Raw genomic sequence first — 17,500 nt, forward strand, 5'->3', positions numbered from 1 at the left:
GAGAGAGAGAGAGAGAGAGAGAGAGAGAGAGAGAGAGAGAGAGAGAGAATGGAAGGAAGGAGGGAGGGTGGAATAGAGAGAGAGGAATGGGGAGAGGGGGAGGGAAAGGAGCGGATGTGATGGGGGGGGGGAGGGAGAGAGAGAGAGAGAGAGAGAGAGAGAGAGAGAGAGAGAGAGAGAGAGAGAGAGAGAGAGAGAGAGAGAGAGAGAGAGAGAGAGAGAGAGAGAGAGAGATGAGAGAGAGAGAGAGAGAGAGAGAGAGAGAGAGAGAGAGAGAGAGAGAGAGAGAGAGAGAGAGAGAGAGAACACACAAACACACACACACACACACACACACACACACACACACACACACACACACACACACAGACACACATTTTGTGCTTCACCCACCTATGCCGCCCATCAGCTCAGTCAATGACCTTAGTTCAACAAACTGTTACCACTACAGACAATAGTACACATTTGGTATTTATTGTATTATATGCCTCATTCATAACATACTAATAAATCAAATGTTAAGCAGGTAATACATTAACTTCTGTGGATGACAGAAGTTGCTTGACTGATGGTCTGAGTGGCATCGTTTGAACTGGCATTTGTGTTCAAATTGGAGGACCACAGTCAAATTGGAGAACAAAATTTGTTCGCCAATCCTGGTTGAATTGGGAGTTGTTTGAATTGAGAGATATTCGAATCATGAGGCATGACTGTTTTATATATATATATATATATATATATATATATATATATATATATATATATATATATATATATATATATATATATATATATATATTATGTGTAGTGAGATATAAAGATATTGAGAAGAAGAGTAGTGAACAGAGAAGAAGGAAGGAGAAAGATAAAGAAAGAAGAGAGGGAGACATTGAGAAGAGAGACGGGTCAGTGACAAGTTGAGGAATGCAATGAGAAGTTATGGTAAGACTTAAATAAATTTGAAGTGTTTCTTCCCCACCCAATTTTCCTCATTCCCAGTCCTTTTTGAGAATTGAGATTGTAGGGGCATGTAGAGGAAGAGTTGCTCTTCCCCATGATGTGATTTGTTTTGATCCAGCCTCCCCCATATAAAGCTCCTAGAATTTTTAAATCATAAATGTTTTGCTAGGAGGGAGAGCAGCATAGTGAATGGCTCGCCTCCAACAGGGTGGGAGGCGAGCCTCTCACCCCCACCAGTTCTCCCCCTTTCCCCCCACTCTCCTTTCACATGATTTCATCTGTGTGCATCCCCCAGAGCTGCATAGAGGCATCCCTTTGTTCAATAGCAGACTAGACATGATAGAGGATTGATGTAGCGTAGAGTGAGCTGGTTTAATACATGATAGGAGATATTTTGTACCTACGGGTAGGATTACTGAGTGCTGCACTATATTACAGTAAAATCCCTCTTATCCGGCATCAACGGGACCGCCGACATGCCGGATACTTGAATATTGCCGGATACTTGAATAGAAGTGAAATTATGTCCACAATCACCACCCTACACTCACGCATTTTACCATAACAAAGATCAGCTGATCACCGTGCCGCGCGTTGCCACCCGCGCTGCCACCTCACACTCACCAACACACAGTTGTAGCACTGGGCCTGTAATTGTGACTCCTGTTCTTTTCAAGCTGAACCACTCGTATAACACTTTGTCCATCATTTCACCACAATGATACTGCAGTGTGTGACGATTTTCCACTGCCTTTGGGGTGTCGGTGGCTTTCATGTAATCCCGTAACTTTTTCGTTTGGGATTTAATGTCATTAATAATTGATGAGCCCACACCATATTCCGCCATTAGTTGCTGTCTGCTTTCACCTCTCTCTAATCGTCGACAAATGTCTACCTTCTGCTCAAGTGTAAGCACAACATGCTTCCTCTTTCCTACAACTTTAGGCATGATGAAGGTGTCAGGCAATAAACAGTGCACATGCGGGACTGAGTCACTGAGTAAACACAGTGCAGTGGGCCGCGGATGGCGCGAAGCAGTGCGCTCTGGTGGCGAGGGGACAAAGTATGCCTCACGCGGGAATTTTAATCGATTTTATGAGTACACATTGATTTTTTATTGATTTTAAGGCTCGGGGAAAAATGTGCCGGATACTTGAAGCTGCCGGATACTCGAATGCCAGATGAGAGGGATTTTACTGTATTAAATATGGGAGGCCGGTATTTGGGCAGTCCTGAGTTATATGCCACAGGTATGTTAAGGCTCTTGTGTGTTTGCTCCTTCTGTAGGCTGAAGAAGTGACTCCACCTGCAGTCTGTATTGTTTGGTTGTCCTTCATATTTGTGTTACTGTACAGAATATTCTGATGGGAGCAGGCCCAGTCCTCTCCCCTTTTCTGCCTAAGTGCAGAGCCTCACTATGGATCTGCTGTGTATCTGAGTGTTGTAAATATCATGCATTGTATTTGTTAAATGCTACAAATGTCCTGGCTCACAACAGTGCTCATTTGGAGTTAGAGGATTATACCATATATGAGCCAGGCTACAGCTATCTACTCTCTTCCCAAATTTCTACCAATTTTATAGGAGGTAGGAGTCTGTCTTCTGGAAGATTGTAAATATATTGTCACCTGGCTAGAGTGAATAATATTTCTGTTGGACAGTGAGTGGTATCATTACTATGGGCAGTTTGTCCAGTGGGGTATTACCCTCAACCTGTGGGTGTGTTGACTATACTGTCTGCGCACTAGAACATGGCTCATTAATTCTTTCCAGCTTGGAGAATTAAGCTGGTGTTTGTTACATACCCTTCTCTGTGGATGGGTAAACTAAGTGGGGACCTCGTATATCTGATCGTTGCTGGCAACCAGTAGGTGCCTGTATCCATGTATTTGTACTATGCACTAAGCTACGTAGGAGGTAGCTTAGGGAAGCTGACCAGAGTCAGTTGCATCTATGAAAGGGGCTGAACCTGGCTGTAATGATATATATATATATATATATATATATATATATATATATATATATATATATATATATATATATATATATATCAGGGTTGGCATTAAAAACACTCACCCACCACCATAAAAGTTTTTTTTTTTATATTACATATCAAAATTTTGTTATATATCATACTGATAAATAAGGTCTAAACAGTAAAATCCCTCTCATCTGGCATTCGAGTATCTGGCAGCTTCAAGTATCCGGCACATTTTTCCCCGAGCCTTAAAATCAATGTGTACTCATAAAATCGATTAAATTATGATCAATTATGAGGACGGCACAATCCCCGAGTTCCAAAAACAGTTTAATGTTAAGGATGTGATATTCATGGCTTCACTTGCTTGGCTAGACGTTAAAAGGCAAACATTGATGCGATGTTGGCGCAAATTGTACCCTTTGATGATGTGTGATGATGAGGATGATGAGTGAGTTTGAAGGGTTTGTAGGTGGCATGAAAAATTCGGTGGTGAGCGAGCTGAGGGAAATGGGGGGAAATGTGCAACTTAAAGTGACAGATGAAGCGTTACAGGAATGGGTGGATGTGGACGAAAATCAGCCCGTAATATTCACTCTCACAGACGAGGAACTTATCAACGCTGTAGTAGAAGATCATTTAGAGAAAATTAGTGATGATAGTGATGATGATGATGATAATGAGCCTAAAGTAACTTGGGAACAGGCTGCGAAACACATAGCTGGCTTTGTCAGGTTTGCTGAGCAGTACACATACATGTCAACCCGAGATGTTATGACCCTTCACTGCATTGAGAATGAGTTTTTGCTGCAAAAAAGAAGGAACTGCAAACAAGGAGACATTAGAAACTATTTTAAAGTAGCTTGTAAGGGAAAAGAAGTGGGGCAAACAAGTACAGAATCTGATGATGTTGATGACCCAGAGGGTGTTGAATGAGAGGTGTGGGGAGCAAAAAAGTGTCACAAACACTCATACATTTTCATATCTTTATTGTATGCTATACATGTTGGCTAATGTTGAATAAAGCAAATAAGTGTATACGTACTTTATTTTTGTAACCCATCAACTTGTTTATAAGAGGAAAGTATTAAAGAGAATGTTAGTACAGTAGTATTGTGTGTTGGTGAGTGTGAGGTGGCGACGCGCGGAATGGCGATCAGCTGATCTTTGTTATGGTAAGATGCGTGAGTGTAGGGTGGTGATTGTGGACATAATTTCACTTCTATTCAAATATCCGGCATGCTTCAAGTATCCGGCATGTCGGCGGTCTCGTTGATAAGAGGGATTTTACTGTATATGTACGTATACATAACAAATGTAAAAGTAGTCAACCATGACCTGTTAATTTTCTTTACAGTACAAGTTAAACCATCTTTGTCCAACCAGACCAGCCTGTATTAGCATGACCTAAACAAGTGTCTGTTCTTCATTAATAGAAAATGTCAAAAATCTCAAAATCTTTCAAGATCTAACACCCCTTATGACTTCTGGTACCTAGCCAGAAAACATCTCTAATAACTTTGCTTCTTCATTTATTCCTCCTTTATTTCAACCAGATGGCACCACTACTATCACATCTATTTCTAAAGCTGAACTCTTTGCTCAAACCTCTGCTAAAAACTCTACCTTAGATGATTCAGGGGTTGTTCCTAGCTCTCCTCCACCCTTTGACTACTTTATGCAATAATGTTTTCCATGCCCTCGCTGGCCTAACCAATGGAAGGCTTATGGATCTGATGGGGTCCCTCCAACTGTTCTCCAAAATTGTGCCTCCATGCTTGCACCTTGCCTAGTCAAACTCTTTCAATTCTGTCTGTCAACATCTACCTTTCCTTCTTGCTGAAAGTTTGCCTGTGGTGATGATGGAGTACAACAGTGGTTATGTTGCCAGCAATCTCCATCACTGTCTTGACTTGCCATACACCTCCATTCTTCACAAGAGCCTCAAGAAGAATGATAACAGGATGGACAAGCCACTAATGGAAAGAGAGAGAGAGAGAGAGAGAGAGAGAGAGAGAGAGAGAGAGAGAGAGAGAGAGAGAGAGAGAGAGAGAGAGAGAGAGAGAGAGAGAGAGAGAGAGAGAGAGAGAGAGAGAGAGAGAGAGAAACAAATGTCTCTAGAGAGAACTCTTATACCTGCCTTAAAACTTCTGTTGGGTTGGAGCATAGCATCATAGAGACTCTCTCATCTTTGCACCCTGATTTATCCAAAGCAACTTTTCAACTGCATTTTAATAACTGATTAAAAAAAAAAAAAAAAAAAAAAAAAAACTTTATTCTTTTTAAAGTGATTACCATTTAATATTCTACGCTGTAGTCTGATTTGAATTTCTATTTTGGCAAATCTTCCAGTCAAATTTTCTCCTAATTCAATGAAAAAAAAACAAAAAAAACATGCATATATATATATATATATATATATATATATATATATATATATATATATATATATATATATATATATATATATATATATATAAAGTCAGACAAAACTTATTTATTCACATTTATTCTAGTTTTAATCAGACAAAATTTAAAGCAATTATGGAAGGTCATAATTACATCATTCTGTATATGCTAAGTGGACTAAGTTAATTATTTTCAGGATTTTTATTTATTTTTTCTTTAAAAGATATCGCCATCACATTTAGGCAGCTTATGTTTAGCATTAAGACGCCCTTACAATAAAAATTTTAAAATGACTGAATGAGTTTTAGCAAAAATGGCTAAAAAAGCTGATATATCCGATCAACTCTTAGAAGGCTTATGACCTAATAAGGTCCCTCCTATTGTTCTTTTGAAACTGTGCCTCTGTGCTTGCACTTTGCATTGTCAAACTTTTTCAACTCTGTCTATCAACATCTACCTTTCCTCCTTGCTGGAAGTTTGCCTAAATTCAGTCTGTTCCCAAAAAAGATGACCATTCTAATCCCTCAAATTATCATCCTACTGCTTTAATGTCCTGCCTCTTTAAAGTTTTTAATCTATCCTCAATAGGAAGATTCTTAAACATCTATCACTTCACAAGCTTCTATCTGATTGTCAGTATGGGTTATGTCAAGGCAGCTCTACTGGTGATCTTCTGGCTTTCTGTAGTTGCCAGTTGTGTTGTCTCACACTGTCCTGTGAAACTGGAGGTGAGAGACTAATGCAAAGCATGTGTAACACTAAGGAAACCGAGTTGATTAGAGTAGAAAATAAGGCAAATGTGTAACACAAAGAAAACTGAGATAATTAGAGCAGAAGATAAAGAAACTGAGTTCATTAGAATGGTTAATTGCAGTAGTGAAGTTGTGTGAGAGGAGGACAGAGCTGTGCAGTAGTGAAGTTGTGCGAGAGGAGGACAGAGCTGTAGAGTGCAGTTGCCAGAGCTATGAGCTAGCAGTAGATGCAGTCAGGATCCCTATGATTACATGAAAAACTGCTGACCTAGCTCTGTCAGCATGATCCTTTTATGAGGGTCACGGTGGGCCTAGCACTTAGAACAAAGACCCTCTTGTGGGGGGCATGGAAAACCATGACATTCTGTCACACAACCAGGAAAGAAACAAGGTATCTCTAATGTGTAGAGATTGTGTGCCCAGTGAGCTCTGCCCTCAGGAAGCCTCCCATCAGTGTCTCTGTCGGTACTTCCCAGAGGATTGACTCTATGCCTCATGACTAGCTACAACTAATGTGTAGTATCCTGGTTTAGAGACATGTTATGACTCACACCATGCTATGCCGACCCTCATAGTTGTAAGTGTTATATTGTGGTAAATTAGCTGCCTAAGTAACCAATGAATATTAAAGGTACACTGAGAATTATAATATGTGTATTGCACTTGCATTTCTATTATTATTACTGCTTGCTCAAACTATTATGGATTAGGGTAATCATATTGCCCCTTCATTATTACAGAATCAAATTGTATTCATATGATGCTTCTTGTACTGATTGTATGTACATCATCTGTTGTAGTTCAATACTCCTCTTGGTGATGTCAAATTAATTATCACTACAGGTTAACTGCACTAAAGTGTGTAAACAACAAGGTCATTTGTCATCCTGGATCCCTACAGTTGTGATGGCTTCTACACTTTCTTTACTGAATCTTGGTCATCCTCTTTTAGGAATTTTGGTGAAACATTTGCTGTTGGCTTAGGCATATCAAAAGCTTTTGATAGAGTCTGGCACAAAGCTTTGATTTCCAAACTACCCTCCTACAGCTTCTATCCTTCTCTCTTTAACTTCATCTCAAGTTTCCTTTCTGACTGTTCTATTGATGCTGTAGTAGACGGTCACTGTTCTTCTAAATCTATTAACAGTGGTGTTCCTCTGGGTTCTCTCCTGTCACCCACTTTCTTCCTATTATTCATCAACAATCTTCTAAACCAAACTTCTCCTATTCACTCCTATGCTTATGATACCACTCTGCACTTTTTCCACATTTTTTTTTGTAGATGTCCAACCCTTTAGGGAGTAAACAGTCCTCATAGGTAAGCCACAGAATGCCTGACTTTTGATCACTCTAAAATTTCTGATTAGGGCAGAGCAAACTGCTCAAAAAACTCAATTCCTTCATCTGTCAACTCGACACGATCTTCCAGATAACTATCCCATCTTCTTCAACGACACTCAACTGTCTTACGTATGGAGTATGATTCACATGTTCCACTCGTACTGTTATTTTAGACAGGGTGGAATCAAAAGCTTTTCATCTAATCAAATCCTCTCATCTAACTGACTGTCTTCAGCCTCTCTCTCTCATCACCACAATGTTGCACCTCTTGCTATCTTTTACCGGTATTTTCATACTATCTGCTCTTCTGGTCTTGCTAACTGCATGCTTCCCCTCCTCCTTTGGCCTCGTTGCACTTGACTTTCTTTCTCTCACTCCTATTCTGTCCAACTCTCTGATGTAAGAGTTAACCAGTATGTTCAATCATTCATCTCTTTCTCTGGTAAACTCTGGAATCCCTTCCTGCTTCTGTATTTTCTCCTTCCTATAACTTGAACTCTTTTAAGAGGGAGGTTTCAAGACACATCCTTTAATTTTTGACGACTACTTTTGACTCTGTTCAGGGACTGGCACCTCAGTGGGTCCTTTTTTTTTTTTTCTATCATATTTTTGTTGCTTTTGGCCAGTGCCCCCTCATACATGAAAAAAAATATAAATAAATAAATAAATAAAAAATCTCTCCAGATTACTTTTAAATCCCATATTTACACTAATTTACATATAAGTATCAGGAATAGGAAAAAAAAGTGGGTTGGGTTAAAAAAAAAATATATACACACACACACACACACACACACACACACACACACACACACACACACACACACACACACACACACACACACACAAACACACACACACACACACACACACACACACACACACACACACACACACACACACACACACAACAAGATAATGCCCCTAAAGGCGCCGCGCACGGACCAGTACAGACTCCCACCATGGTGCGATTCCCACCATGGTGCGAGCCATCAATCAATAGTCCCTTCTAGATCAGACTTACTTTTAGGATTAATGTTAAGTATTTCCCCACCCCCTCTGTACATTTTCAGTTTGTTAACTGCCTAAATAATAAACCGTTTATTATAATTATTATTATTATTACACACACACACAGTGGAACCTCGGTTTTCAAACTTAATTTGTTCCTGAATGCTGTTCGAAATCTGCAATGTTGAAACACTTAAACTATTTTCCCCATAGGAATCAATGTAAAATAGATTAATCATTCTCAGACACCCATCCATCACGCTCCCACTGCTAAGATGGCTGCTCCACATCTCAAGCTTAGAATTTTTTTTATTTAGAAAGGATGTATTGAATGAACTTAGTGATACGGAACTCATCAAAAGATATTGTTTAGACCATGCAGGCATTCCCTTTGTCACTGATCATGTGAGGGAAGCCTTACAGAGTGACGCAGAGAGGAGCAACCCACTCAATGCCAAAATAAAGATGACATTTTGCTGCTGGAAAAATTCAGTTGTGCAGTAGCGATGGCGTTGTGGGTCAAAGAGAGAACCACAGAAGGCTCGGGATTACTCCTGAAGCCCGAACCTTATTTGTTTATGTCAAGGTTCTTCATCTTCTTCAATTGGATCACATTTAACTTATTTCAAAGATCAAAATCTATAAAAACTAAGGAAATATTTATAGAAACTATAAATTATTAATAAATGGCAGCTTTTGCTATGTCTTGTAGTATTTGAAATAAAGTAACTTTGTTTGAAAACTGAATTATGGTACGGCAACCGAAGCAATTCAGAGTTAAAATTTTTGTTATTTATATATATATATATATATATATATATATATATATATATATATATATATATATATATATATATATATATATATATATATATATATATATATACACTTATCCCCCAGCTATAGCGGGTTTTGCTAACGCGGTTTAAAGCTATCACGGGAACAATAAAAAACACATTAAATGGGCTAACGCGAATCCTAGTGGAGCTATCGCGGCCCATGAGTCGTTATATGTCCAGGATGTTCACGTGACAGCTACGTCATATTTCTTGGCCAGATTCGCTTGCTAATTGGCTGAATTTGACTGACATATTAGGCCGTGATTGGCTTGCACACTCCCGCTTCCTTATCCAGCCACTCTCCCGCTCCCCCCATCCCTCTAGTCCCTCCCGCCACAGTTGACTAAGTGGCACGTGCCGTGGTGAATCTCAAGGTCACGCGTGTGTATCTCGGGACAATGGCCTCTACTCCCCCTCCTGGCCACCCAGGGAGATCGCTACCACCCAACCCGACCCAGCGAAAGGCAACAGCGGCGCCTGGGAAAGAAATCAAGAAGAGGAAGAACCTTACATATGCTGTGAAATATGAGATAGTGAAATTGATCGAGAGTGGACAAAGTAAAAGTTCAGTGGGCGCTAAGTTCGGCATCAACGAGTCTACAGTGAGAGGTATTTACCTTAAGAAGGACCACATTAAGGCACATATGAACCTCACTAGTGATAGTGCTGGACATAATGCTGTGCGAAGCTCAAATCATGTCCTCCTCAAGACTGATCTATAAATCATGGTGAGATGAGGGAAAAAAAAAGGTGCCAATATGTTGAATTGTGTTGCTACTCTGGCGGGCCACGAACAATTTTTTTTTTTCCTATGTATTCTTAACAATGGCTATCGCGTTTTTAGCTATCACGGCGATGTTAAGGGACCAATTTCTCGCGATAGCTGGGGGTTGAGTGTATATATATATATATATATATATATATATATATATATATATATATATATATATATATATATATATATATATATATATATATATATATATATATATATAAAATACACACACACACACACACACACACACACACACACACACATCAGTGACCCAAATGCCCTGAAGGTGGTCTGACTATCTAAGCAGCTCCCAGTAGACCCTACATCCTTTGTACTCTTTGTCAGTCATTCTCCTCTCTCCTCTCTCTCTCTCTCTCTCTTACCTAAATGTTCAGGACAATTTTTGCAATATAAAGTACACACACACACACACACACACACACACACACATTATGCATGACTCAAGTGGAGTGTGGTGAGAGGTCATCATTCTCTTGGATCTATGGGTTAACTTCTGGAGAAAGAGGGAGAGGGAAGGGGAAATAAAGGCTTTGAGATGTTGTCCTGCCTCTAGTATCTTATGTTTGAGCAGCAACTTACATTATATCCACCTTTGTTTAGTAACTGGACTATCAACAGAAAATACTGGTACGTGTTTAGTTTTATTATTTTTTATTTTATTTCAATGAAATAAATTTAATTGCCTATGAGAGAGAGAGAGAGAGAGAGAGAGAGAGAGAGAGAGAGAGAGAGAGAGAGAGAGAGAGAGAGAGAGAGAGAGAGAGAGAGAGAGAGAGAGAGAGAGAGAGAGAGAGAGAGAGAGAGAGAGTGATAGGGGGGGAGATGTTAAGGAGGTATGAGAAGTATGGAGGATGGGGAGAGGGATGGGAAAGGGGATGTGGAGTGGGAGAGGAAGAAAACAGGCCCAAGATTTATGTCAAAGGCAGCTTTAGCCAATCACAGTTGCAACATTCTTGACCTTTTCCTGACCTCTAATCCTTCTGCTTATGCTGTCACCCTTTCTTCTCCGTTGGGCTCCTCCGATCACAATCTCATATCTGTATCTTGTCCTATTGCTCCAATCCCTCCTCAGGATCTCCCTAAGCGAAGTTGCCTCTGGCATTTTGCCTCTGCTAGTTGGGGGAACCTGAGGAGGTATTTTGCTGATTTTCCTTGGAATGACTACTGCTTCCGTATCAGAGACCCGTCTTTGTGTGCTAAGTGCATAACAGAGGTGATAGTGTCTGGCATGGAGGCGTACATTCCTCACTCTTTTTCTCAACCTAAACCTTCCAAACCTTGTTTTAACACAGCTTGTTCTCATGCTATACATGATAGAGAGGTGGCCCAAAAAAGGTACTTAAGCCTTCCATCACCAGAATCTCATGCACTTTATATTTCTGTCCAGAATCATGCCAAGTCTGTTCTCCAACTAGCCAAAAACTTCTTCATTAACAGAAAGTGTCAAAACATTTCAAGATCTTATTCCCATTGTGACTTCTGGCATCTAGCCAAAAATATCTCCAATAACTTTGCTTCTTCTTCTTTCCCTCCTTTATTTCAACCAGATGGCACCACTGCTATCACATCTATTTCTAAAGTTGAACTCTTTTCTCAAACCTTTGCTAAAAACTCTACCTTGGACAATTCTAGGCTTGTTCCTCCCTCTCCTCCATCCTCTGACTACTTCATGCTACCTATTGAAATTCTTCGCAATGATGTTTTCCATGCCCTTGCTGGCCTAAACCCTCGGAAGGCTTATGGACCTGATGGGGTCCCTCCTACTGTTCTCCAAAACTGTGCCTCTGTACTTGCACCTTGCCTAGTCAAACTCTTTCAGCTCTCTCTGTTAACATCTACCTTTCCTTCTTGCTGGAAGTTTGCCAACATTCAGCCTGTTCCTAAAAAAGGATGACCATTTTAATCCCTCAAACTACCGTCCTATTGCTTTAATTTCCTGCCTATCTAAAGTTTTTGAATCTATCCTCAACAGGAAGATTCTTAAACATCTATCACTTCACAACTTTCTATCTGATCGCCAGTATGGGTTCCATCAAGGCCGCTCTACTGGTGATCTTCTGGCTTTCCTTACTGAGTCTTGGTCATCCTCTTTTAGAGATTTTGGTGAAACTTTTGCTGTTGCCTTGGATATATCAAGTTTTTGATAGGGTCTGGCACAAAGCTTTGATTTCCAAACTACCCTCCTACAGCTTCTATCCTTCTCTCTGTAACTTCATCTCAAGTTTCCTTTCTGACCGTTCAATTGCTGCTGTGGTAGACGGTCACTGTTATTCTCCTAAATCTATTAACAGTGGTGTTCCTCAGGGTTCTATCCTGTCACCCACTCTCTTCTTATTATTCATTAATGATCTTCTAAACCAAACTTCTTGTCCTATCCACTCCTACGCTGATGATGCCACCCTGCACTTTTCCATGTCTTTTCATAGACATCCAACCCTTCAGGAGGTAAACATTTCACGCAGGGAAGCCACAGAATGCTTGACTTCTGATCTTTCTAAAATTTCTGATTGGGGCAGAGCAAACTTGATATTGTTCAATGCCTCAAAAACTTAATTCCTCCATCTATCAACTCGACACAACATTCCAGACAACTATCCCCTCTTCTTCAATGACACTCAACTGTCTCCCTCTTCTACACTGAACATTCTAGGTCTGTCCTTTACTTATAATCTGAACTGGAAACTTCACATCTCATCTCTAGCTAAAACAGCTTCTATGAAGTTAGGCATTCTGAGATGTCTCTGCCAGTTTTTCTCACCCCTCCCAGCTGCTAACTCTGTACAAGGGCCTTATCCGTCCATGTATGGAGTATGCTTCACATGTCTGGGGGGGTTCCACTCATACTGCTCTTCTAGACAGAGTGAAATCAACAGCTTTTCATCTCATCAACTCCTCTCCCCTAACTGACTGTCTTCAGCCTCTCTCTCACCGCTGCAATGTTGCATCTCTAGCTATCTTCTACCGCTATTTTTGTGCTAACTGCTCTTCTGATCTTGCTAACTGTATGCCTCCCCTCCTCCCGTGGCCTCGCTGCACAAGACTTTCTTCTTTCTCTTACCCCTATTCTGTTCACCTCTCTAATGCAAGAGTTAAGCAGTATTCTCAATAATTCATTCCTTTCTCTGGTAAACTCTGGAACTCCCTGCCTGCTTCTGTATTTCCACCTTCCTATGACTTAAATTCCTTCAAAAGGGAGGTTTCAAGACATTTATCCATCAATTTTTGACTACTGCTTTGACCCTTTTATGGGACTGGCATTTCAGTGGGCATTTTTTTTTTTATTGGATTTTTGTTGCCCTTGGCCAGTGTCCTTCCTACAAAAAAAAAAAAAAAAAAAAAAAAAAAAAAAAAAAAAAAAAAAAAAAAATTATTAGATAATAGGCATGAAAGTTGCTTCAAGCAGGGACCTGACTGTACATTCCTGGAGGTATTTCACTCATGCTGGCAGGTGTCTACTGCCTTCTACTGTCAGCTGCCACTGATATGTCAGAGTCCTCATACATGGGAAAAAATTACTAACCATCTCATAATCTCTATGACTCAAATCCATGACTTATGCTTTACTAAAGAGTAACACTCAATGCTGAGTGAACAAACTAAGAGAGAGAGAGAGAGAGAGAGAGAGAGAGAGAGAGAGAGAGAGAGAGAGAGAGAGAGAGAGAGAGAGAGAGAGAGAGAGAGAGAGAGAGAGAGAGAGAGAGAGAGACAAAGTAAAAATATAAACATACACCTGCATATAAAATCAAGATCAGTAAAAAAAATCAATAAAAAGTAAACCAGTAGCAGATACACACCATTAAAAAGTATTAAACTTATCTTTCACTTAGCTACTGCATGACCCACCTTCAGGATGTCCCTGAAGTAGGGACTGCAGGCGGACAGGATGAGTTTGTGGGCTTTGAGTTGCACACCATCAGCTGCCAGGGTGACGTCTACAAAGTCACCTCCTTCATGTAAAGTGTGTAGGGCAGCTGTCATTGTGGTGCCAAAGTTGTTCCATCGCAGGCAGAACTGCATGTCGCTACCCCCCATGGTATTGCTTGGCTGATATGGACCTGCAGAGTAACAATGGTGATCATTTCTCTTTTTACATCTTTATTTCATTGTTTATAGAATCAATGTGACAGGAGGCAGTGAAAATACTGCACAGTGAGAATGTAGAACCAAAATTATCGTATAAGCTATTCTAGCCTTTTATAAGTCAAATATGTTATTCATCCTAGAGATTGTGTTAGTAATTAAACAGATATACCACATAATGATTACAACAAGCACATATCTGACTTATTATTGCCATGATTTTTATTGAGGTTTGCTCAGTTTTTGACAATGGTAATCTTTCTGCCATGACAGATTTCTTATCAAAATGGGAACTTTCTTGTGATTTGCCACTACAGATACATGCTAAATAATTCAAATGATAGAAAATTATCTGATATGCCTATTAATCACATTTTAATTAGGATGTTTTTATGCCACATCAAAACCTTGTAGCAGTTTTTTTTGTTCCTTTTAAATTTAGTTGTGCACAGTTTCAAGTCATTATATTTTGTATAAAAGCTTATCAATACTATGACATTATTTTGGGAAGTGAAATTGTGGGAGATGGCATATTAAAGCAATGAGAGAAACTGTAATAGGTACTGAATCCTTTTGCATCAGGGATTATTTTCTTAAAATAATGTGCCAGTGATTCAAAGTAAATTTGTTTTAGTGAAGAGAAAAAAGCTAGTACACCATCATAAACAATAATAAGTAAAGTATAAAACAGAAATCTCTCACCACTTAATTGGCCAAAGCACAAAGGTTCTGGAAAATGAGAGAAAAGAAATTTAGAGTGTGGATTGGATGACAAGTACTAATTAAATGCCTTCAGCCTTTCTCATCACTGCAGTGTTGCATCTCTTGCTATATTCTGTCACTATTTTCACACTACTGTTCTTCTGATCTTGTTAAGTGTATGCTTCCTGTCCTACTGTGGTCTCGGTGCATTAGACTTTCTACTTTCTCTCACCCCTATTTTGTCCACCTCTGATACAAGAGTTAACTAGTAATCTCAATCATTCATACTTTATTCTGGTAAACTCTCGAATTCCCTGCCTGCTTCTATATTTCCTTCTGCCTATGACTTAACTCTTTCAAGAGGGAAGTTTCAAGACACTTATCCTTTAATTTTTAGTGATTGTTTCTGACCTCTGTTCAAGAAATAGTGCCTCTTGGGCTTTTTTTAGGCTAGCACGCCTCTTATATGCACAAGCACGCACGCATGCACACACAAAAGAAAATAACAAAATATATATATATATATATATATATATATATATATATATATAGAGAGAGAGAGAGAGAGAGAGAGAGAGAGAGAGAGAGAGAGAGAGAGAGAGAGAGAGAGAGAGAGAGAGAGAGAGAGAGAGAGAGAGAGAGAGAGAGAGAGAGAGAGAGAGAGAGAGAGAGAGAGAGATATGGAGAGTAGGATGGATGGACTGAGAGGAAGGAGAAGAGGGTAGGTAAGGGGGAAGGGGAGATTAGAGGTTGTTGTAGCACTCTTCATCCATTCACCGCTGCTTTCATCAGATTTTTGCCTTTAACGTCTGTGGCTTTGCCCCAATTAGTCCAGTATAATAGGGGTTTACTGTGTGTGTGTGTGTGTGTGTGTGTGTGTGTGTGTGTGTGTGTGTGTGTGTGTGTGTGTGTGTGTGTGTGTGTGTGTGTATATATACGAGGTGTGTCATTAAAGTTCCAGGACTGGTGCCACACAAGTTTTATTTCACATCCAGGCTACAAACTATAGGTTATCTCCTTCGAAGTAATCCCCCTGGCACCGCATGCACTTGTCCATCCTTCTCTGCCAGGCTTGCATGCACTGCTGGAAGGATTCTTGCGGGATGCTCCTCAGCTCCGTCGTCACGGCCTTTTTGATGTCGTCCGCATCATCAAAACGGGTCCCCTTCATGACCTCCTTGAGCTTGGGGAAGAGGAAGAAGTCGCACGGAGCGAGGTCAGGTGAGTAGGGCGGTTGCTCCAGCACGGCGATGTTCTTCTTGGCCAAGAACTCTCTGATGCTCAGGGCATTGTGAGCAGGCGCATTGTCGTGGTGAAGCAGCCACGAGTTGCCCTGCCACAACTCCCGCCTCTTCTCGCGCACTGCACGAAGCAGACGCCGCAGTACTTCTTTGTACACATGTTGGTTGACTGTCTGGCCCTGTGGCAAGAACTCGCAGTGGACGATGCCCCTCACATCGAAGAAAGCGATCAACATGACCTTGAAGCTGGACCTGGACTGCCTTGCTTTCTTCGGCCGTGGCGACGCCGGACTCTTCCATTGAAGGCTCTGGCGTTTGGTCTCCGGGTCGTACTCAAATACCCAGGACTCATCGCCGGTGATGACTCTCCTGAGCAAGTCTGGTTCAGTTTCCAGACGCTCGAGGATGTCCTGACACACCTGCATGCGTCGTCCCTTCTGGTCATCGTTCAGGAGTCTCGGCACCATCTTCGCACAGACTTTCCGCATGCCCAGATCTTCAGTGATAATCTTCCACACGCTGTTGTGGTTCATGCCAAGCTCATCTGCGATCTTTCGAACAGTCAACCGACGATCGTCACGCACCATCTGCTTGACACGCTCAACATTGGCCTCATTCCTGCTCGTTGAGGGTCTTCCACTCCTGGGGTCATCTTCCACGTCCTCCCGGCCCTCTTTGAACCTCTTGCACCACTCAAAAACACGTGAGCGTGACATTGTCTCATCCCCGTACACTTTTTGCAGCATACCCAGTGCTTCTGACGGCGTTTTCCCCAACTGCACCAAAAACTTCAAGTTTGTTCGCTGTTCAGCGCTCATTGTTAAACGACCTGCAACAGAGGACATGATTTTAAAAGCACGTAAGAAAAAGATTAGTGACTGTAGAGGGTTGGGAGCGCAGTTGTATACTCCAGAAGGATTACTTTGAAGGGGAAATATGGTGGTTTGTGGCTTGGGTTTGAAATTCATCTTTTAGGACACCCGTCCTGGAACTTTAATGACACACCTCGTATATATATATATATATATATATATATATATATATATATATATATATATATATATATATATATATATATATATATATATATATATATATATATAAATATATAAAACAGTGGTGTTCCTCAGGGTTCTGTCCTGTCACCCACTCTCTTCTTATTATTCATCATTAATGATCTTCTAAACCAAACTTCTTGTCCTATCCACTCCTACGCTGATGATACCACCCTGTACTTTTCCACGTCTTTTCATAGACGTCCAACCCTTCAGGAGGTAAACATTTCACGCAGGGAAGCCACAGAACGCTTGACTTCTGATCTTTCTAAAATTTCTGATTGGGGAAGAGCAAACTTGGTATTGTTCAATGCCTCAAAAACTCAATTCCTCCAT

General features: G+C 40.5%; 1 protein-coding gene across 8 annotated transcripts in view; it reads right to left on the reverse strand.

Annotated features, from left to right (window-relative positions):
• The window catches only part of LOC135091502 (protein bric-a-brac 1-like), a 56,652-nt gene that overhangs the window by 31,098 nt on the left and 8,054 nt on the right, over positions 1 to 17,500 (reverse strand). For 4 of the 8 annotated variants that reach the window (XM_063989197.1, XM_063989204.1, XM_063989200.1 and 1 more), the window contains exons 2-3: positions 14,869 to 14,895; positions 13,930 to 14,141 (exon numbers count right to left, since the gene is read on the reverse strand). In XM_063989197.1, coding sequence (XP_063845267.1) covers positions 13,930 to 14,118 — 189 coding nt within the window. In that variant the 5' untranslated portion in view covers positions 14,119 to 14,141; positions 14,869 to 14,895. The remainder of the gene's footprint in view (positions 1 to 13,929; positions 14,142 to 14,868; positions 14,896 to 17,500) is intronic. The other 4 variants (XM_063989196.1, XM_063989198.1, XM_063989203.1 and 1 more) reach the window with 1 other exon arrangement.

This window comes from Scylla paramamosain, chromosome 37 (genome assembly GCF_035594125.1).
Source record: "Scylla paramamosain isolate STU-SP2022 chromosome 37, ASM3559412v1, whole genome shotgun sequence".
Lineage (NCBI taxonomy): Eukaryota > Metazoa > Arthropoda > Malacostraca > Decapoda > Portunidae > Scylla > Scylla paramamosain.